At 36.5% G+C, this 5,972-nt stretch overlaps 1 protein-coding gene across 3 annotated transcripts in view; it reads right to left on the minus strand.

The window, feature by feature from the left end:
* Positions 1–190: 190 nt before the first annotated feature.
* LOC107028803 (serine/threonine-protein kinase fray2) overlaps positions 191–5,972 on the minus strand; it is an 11,407-nt gene continuing 5,625 nt past the window's right edge. The window contains exons 7-23 of one of the 3 annotated variants that reach the window (XR_003579991.1): positions 5,641–5,811; positions 5,493–5,558; positions 4,745–4,813; positions 4,566–4,637; positions 4,423–4,484; positions 3,212–3,490; positions 2,612–2,745; positions 2,382–2,476; positions 2,277–2,296; positions 2,131–2,190; positions 1,881–1,982; positions 1,642–1,693; positions 1,483–1,535; positions 1,260–1,324; positions 1,110–1,161; positions 776–886; positions 191–680 (exon numbers count right to left, since the gene is read on the minus strand). Coding sequence is in view for 2 of the 3 variants with exons in the window: in XM_015230004.2 (XP_015085490.1) it covers positions 818–886; positions 1,110–1,161; positions 1,260–1,324; positions 1,483–1,535; positions 1,642–1,693; positions 1,881–1,982; positions 2,131–2,190; positions 2,277–2,315; positions 2,382–2,476; positions 2,612–2,745; positions 3,212–3,490; positions 4,423–4,484; positions 4,566–4,637; positions 4,745–4,813; positions 5,493–5,558; positions 5,641–5,811 (1,440 nt within the window). In the remaining variant the exon portion in view is untranslated. Of the gene's footprint in view, positions 681–775; positions 887–1,109; positions 1,162–1,259; positions 1,325–1,482; positions 1,536–1,641; positions 1,694–1,880; positions 1,983–2,130; positions 2,191–2,276; positions 2,316–2,381; positions 2,477–2,611; positions 2,746–3,211; positions 3,491–4,422; positions 4,485–4,565; positions 4,638–4,744; positions 4,814–5,492; positions 5,559–5,640; positions 5,812–5,972 lie in introns of all 3 variants that reach the window. The other 2 variants (XM_015230004.2, XM_015230005.2) reach the window with 2 other exon arrangements.

The following is a 5,972-nucleotide window of genomic DNA, read 5'->3' on the forward strand; positions in this document are numbered from 1 at the left end:
AAAAAACGAAATATTAATTAATAGGGTACACGTGCGTTGCACGTGCGCAAAGACTAGTATATACATAAGTATAAACGTTATTTTACAAACCAGTATCAACATACCCACCCAGCAGTAAGGTATATCCCACCACGTTTATTTTTATCAAACAAAAGAATAAAATTATTCCTATCTAACAGAAGACATGATGTCCAAATATAAATTGGGTCCAGCAGTACCAGATCCATCTCTCCATTTATGCAATCACAATTTGGCAACGGCCACAAATATGTTAGGCTTGAGGGATGCTTGTGAAGCTAAAAGCTTTATTGAACACACATCTCATGATCATATATGATACAAAATTACACCTTAATATTGACTACATCATAAACTAAGGATCTACAAATGAAATTCGGAATTGAATCCACCACTCCCACTCTCTAGTCTCTGCCCGCCCTTCCTCCCTCCACAATCTTCTATATCTAAATAAAAATAATAATCCCTTGACGTGAATCTGCACAAGAAGCTTGTTTTCAGCTCCTACTTGTCAAAACAAATGAAGAAATTATCTATGCGCTCATTATTTTGTTTATTGCTACTTGGAGATGGATTCTTCCCACACGAGCTATTCAACAAGGACAAGTGCATGATTCAGTGACATAAGAATAATTACACTCTGCCTCTTCCTATACTTAAACCTGCAAAAGCAAACGAAAATTACGTCTGTTCAAGGCATTTATATGTGACTGAAAGAAATCAAAAATTATCTGCTCTAGCAACATCAAATAGACACCTGAATATACACGGTGTTTATATATGAAACATATCATTGTCATCAGGATTCCAACTCTCTTCTGTCCCCATCCTCTCCGCAACTTGACATGGCATTTAACCGCTGTTGCAACTGTAGCAGGTCAAAACCATTGTTAGCAGCACACTTGGATGCTATAAATAAACCTTTCCAGTTCATCCCCTCAACTGTTTTAACTTTGGACCTAGTTTTTTAAACCTCATCAAAGTAGAGAGATAGTTCCACACAGTTGGTCTTCTATTACTATCTTTTCATTTACTTCAATTCAATTAATATTACATAGACCTTTGCATCAAAGAAACGAGTGTGCACTCACCTGCCAGTATTTTAATTTTTCTGCAGTTAACTCATCTGTCAAATTAATCATCCTGCAAAGTAGAGAGAAGATCAGTTCTTCAATTAAAAGTCCCACATAGAACTGTGAGAAAAATGCACCACAGTTGATTTGCGTCCACAGTGGACTGACCTAGCCTGAAGCTCAGATATTTTGACTAATAATAGCTTCTCCCTCTCAGAAACAGCTGCTTCAACCTGTAAAATGGAAGTGTCTTCATCAAAATGAATGGTTGCCATGTGATAAAAGACGAAGTTCCCAATAAGAGACATGTTTATATAGCTCCATGTAAACATTTGCAGTTTCTCAGAGTCTTAAAGCTAAGCAAATTTTCAAAGCAAAGACATGTACTTACAATTCCATTGCTCTCTGGGCGCTGTAAGGGAGATAACTTCCCATTTTGAGAAGCTGACAGAACAAGAAATTTCAATCTAAGTAAATCTGAATCCATGTTACTATTGGTAGAACATATTTCTTTACATAAGGACATCAGACATTTCTTCCTCATACTTACAATCTCCTGCCTCAGATAGTTGCAAGCTACTCAATAGATTTACAATGAGATCCTGATAACAAATGCAGTAGAAATTAAGCGTTAGAACAACCGAGAAATAGAAACGCACTAGTTAATCCTGAACTTAACATTTCTTTTCTTGTTTTTGTTCTGTAATTTTTCCTGTGTGCGCGTTTGGGTGGGTGGTGGGGGGAGGGGGGACACGGATCTTGCATCCCTACCATACACTGATGCCTTACCTGTTGAATTGACGTCTGTTGAAAGAGATTTTGTAAGTGAGGCATGAGAACTGAAGCAGGAATATTATTAACGGCAAGTTCCTTGGGCGGTTGACTGGGTGGCTGAAAATTTATGAAAAATGCAGTATTACAACAAGTTCTTTGCTTTTTCTCTTGGTTAAGACAAAATAGCACCATCAGGATGGAGCTCAAGTTTTAACATAATCACATCAGTTAACTACAGCTGTAAAGTAAGGGACTATACACACACCATTTGTTTAGATTCGACCAGCCATTCTCCAACACTAGCAGACTTCCTAAGTGGTGATCCCTGTGAATCACAGAAATCTTGTGTCAAAGATACAGCAGGAATGAAATACTTGAGTTGTTTTGAGAAGGCAACACCACACCACTTACTTGAGAAGATCGTCGAGGAACTGTACATAATGGAATATCCTAACATAAATATTTAAGTTAGCAAATAGTCATCTAAAAGAAAGAGAATGACAAAATATGATTTACCTTTACAAGATCTACATTTTCTGATGTTACAGAGAAACGGCCTTTTATTTGGACCAAGTTCGGCTTCGACTTGTCATCCAAGGAATCTTTGAATCCTGAACAAATAAAAATTATCATTACTGCAAAGAGAAGTCTGCCTTTAATAGTATGCCACCTAGAATTTTTCTATAAACCATTGTGGGTCTTACACACAATAGCAAAAAATGAACTTGTCTTGAAAGCATTAATACCCCCAGATGATTTAATCGGAGCTGATAAACTATTTCCTGAAGCTCGATTTGGAAGCATTAAAGGCCCACTAAAGCTGGGTGCTCTTCGCACTGGATGAGCTTTATCTCCTGGTTGTTGGTTTTCGATCTCACTTCTGCAAGAGCAGCATAAGTTGCCTCACTGAAAGTTCTCAATTGATAACAGTGTCCAAATAAACAGTCATATATGCAAATGGTCAAATAAAGCACAATGAACTACATTAGAATGCTATTGGATGATTTACACACTGATTTTAGCCTCCACAAAATGAATCCAACACACTAACTTTAGAGCAAAATTCCTGTGAGAATTCCTTCTCCAGTGGAAATCTGTTTTGTTCCAATGAAGAAACATTTTAAAAAATAAAAATTGGGGACTGCCATATTAGTAGAGAGACCAAGTTTGAGCATTCAGTTCTAACCAATTTCCTTTCACCCTATTACAGTTGAAATGATATGAAAAGAAAGGCAATTTGATTCCTGAAAAGTAATAAAGCTTCTTAGTTAAAGTTTCGGTGCAATGCTTTTCTTTGGCGCAATGTAAGATACAGTAGAATAAGAAAACAATGAGTCGTACAGAACCTTTCGGAGCTTCGAACTCTTTCTGATGCCGAGTGACTAAGTACAGCGCCAGCCATAAGTGGTCCACTCTGACTTTGACGAGCTTTTGGTGTTTGAGTTCTACTCTTGGCTGGTAAGGCATCCCTGTCTGAGGTTAGGGGTGGCAACTCTGTTTTTGATGCATTCTTCTTCAGTCCATTTTTCTCCCAATGATCAGAATCTGGTGTACTGCTCTCCAAATCTTTTCCCTTCTTGATCTCGTATTCAGCTACTGGCACTTCACCAATACTTTCTTGCTCACTGGGCACAAGATGTTCAACGAAAACTAAAATTGAGATGATAATAATCCAAGGCATAGCTTGACCAAAAATAAAATTTTAACTAAAAGCTCACATAATCTAGCCAATGCATAACCATTACCTAAACTATCATATTTTCGTGGTGATGACAAAACCATTATTAATGTTCTCCCCAGGAGAGAGCAGTTCTCACAAAATATGCTGATGTTTTATATCTTCTGAAGAAGATAAGAAATTATATTGAAAATATGTGGTTTGCACTTGATTCCACAGGAAAAAAAATACGCTCCAGAAGAGAGGATATCATGTATAAGACAACTACTTTTTAAAACCGAAAAACACCTGAGGTTACTGATGCATAGTGGATAATGGATCACCCCTCTACCCTTCTACCCTTAACGTAAATACGAACAAACTAACTTAAATACATCAATATGGACTGTAAGAACAATATTTAGCATGAAAGCACATACAGCCTGCACCTCTATTTGTATGACATGCTTAGTATTGTGGGAAATTCAAAATGTTTGACACCATCCCATAATACAATAAGTCTTCCACAACTTCCTATGATAAAGATTTGTTTAAGTATCCAAATTTAGAACTTCAACATGATATTTCAGTATCATGCTAATTTTACAATCACTAATTTAATATTTATTCCATCAATATAATATATATGTCAAGTTAACATCTTAAATTCCGCACCAAAAAAGTATGACTTGGAAAAATAAATGGTGGGAGTATAATAGTTGGCCCAAAATGGTTTAACTAGTTCTAACACCTAAAAGTTCAAGGAATTCAAGTTCAAAAAAGTTCAAAATTCAAACAAGGCGTCAATTCCCTCTAGCAAACTAAGTTACTAACAGCTACATTTTGAGATCTTTCTACGACAGATTCTATGTGGCTGGTCAAAATGAAAAAGGAATATACCTGGCAATAGAATCTTTTCTAGGGGTTGATTTTCCAGCATATTGTAGGGCAACAGATTTCTCCTGCAAATAGGAGAACAGTTCAAGGCTGATCTGAATAACTTGAAAATAGACTAAAGCACCACAGAAAAGACTGGCAAAGACCTTGTAGTTCATATAAGCTTTGATGGTATCATCTTCTTCCTTAATTTCTTGTATTTCATCATCATCCTGTACCTGCCCCAGAAATCGAGAGACTATTAAATTTAGGATGGCAAAATTCATGGAGCAAAAGTGAAAGAGCATCTTTATCAGATATAAAGAGACGCCTCTCATATATATACCAGTGAAGCCTGAAGCTTTAAATCCTCCAAATCAAAGTTCCAGGCGCTAACTCCCCGTTGGTACTCACTCTGTGAAGAACAACAACATGTTAAAACAGATGGGAGATTTTGAAGAAGGAAACTCTCACCTTGTTCACACTCACATGCCACAGATAAAGAAACATGAAAAGAGAAGGACTGGCGTAAGCAACATTAACACTTGCAAAAAGGGAAAAAGATGATGGAAAATGCATTTACTTGCTTTTAGATATAAACAGGGCCATAGACACAATATCAGAAGCAATCCTTTTGGCTAAAAACATCAAAACATTATCTGAGTACATCGTCACCCATCTTTTTTGCTTTTTCTTTTGAAACCAGAGATACGTCATCAACATCCTATCCCCATGTCCAAAGAAGACAGGAATAGAAAGTACAACATTCTTTAAAAGTATATAAAGAACCAACAGAATGGATTTGACAGTTATAAATAGCAATTATACACCTACCAATTAGATATCTCTGATTTTCATGGAATGCACAAAGTTCAAAAGAGAAAAATGGAGATCCAAAGATCTGGAATTCATATTGAAGAGGCTGATTACATTTTCTCATCAACGATGGAAACCTAATTTAAGAGTTGAATGGCATTTTTGCGCACAGAAGAATAGCATTGCAGCTACTGGAACAAATAAATGCACGGGAACTTAGATAGCATAACCATTCAAAACTAATGAACAATGTCATTGATGAAACAATTGTCACAAACCTGTGATAATGCTTCCTGCTCGGAAGAAGGCATTCTCTTCAAAGCTAGTTGGGCAGCATCTTTAAGCTGCAATAATTTCATCAATCAGCAATAAACAATGATAAGTAGGAAAATTAAGCAACCCTAGAACAACAATACCATGAAATACCTGTAGAGCTTTAACTCGATTCCAAAGTGGTGGCAGGTCAGCAAAGAGTTTTTTTACAGAAAGCTCTGGGGGCTTAGCATATTTGAAAAATGAATGCTTCAACAACTTCTCAGCGGTTGGCCTTTTAGTTTGATCTTTCACCAAACACATCGCAACCATTTCCTTGAATGACTGTTACGACAAGTAAAAACCATTTTTGTTCTCCGTACATGATACAACATAAAAATTGAAGCACGTAGCAGATCAACATATACAAATATCTCCATGTACAAATGCAAATGATTCGGCTAACTTTTGTTTCTCTTTCTTTTTTTCTTTTTTTTTTTTGGGGG

The sequence above is a fragment of the Solanum pennellii genome, chromosome 8, assembly GCF_001406875.1.
Source record: "Solanum pennellii chromosome 8, SPENNV200".
Classification (NCBI taxonomy): domain Eukaryota; kingdom Viridiplantae; phylum Streptophyta; class Magnoliopsida; order Solanales; family Solanaceae; genus Solanum; species Solanum pennellii.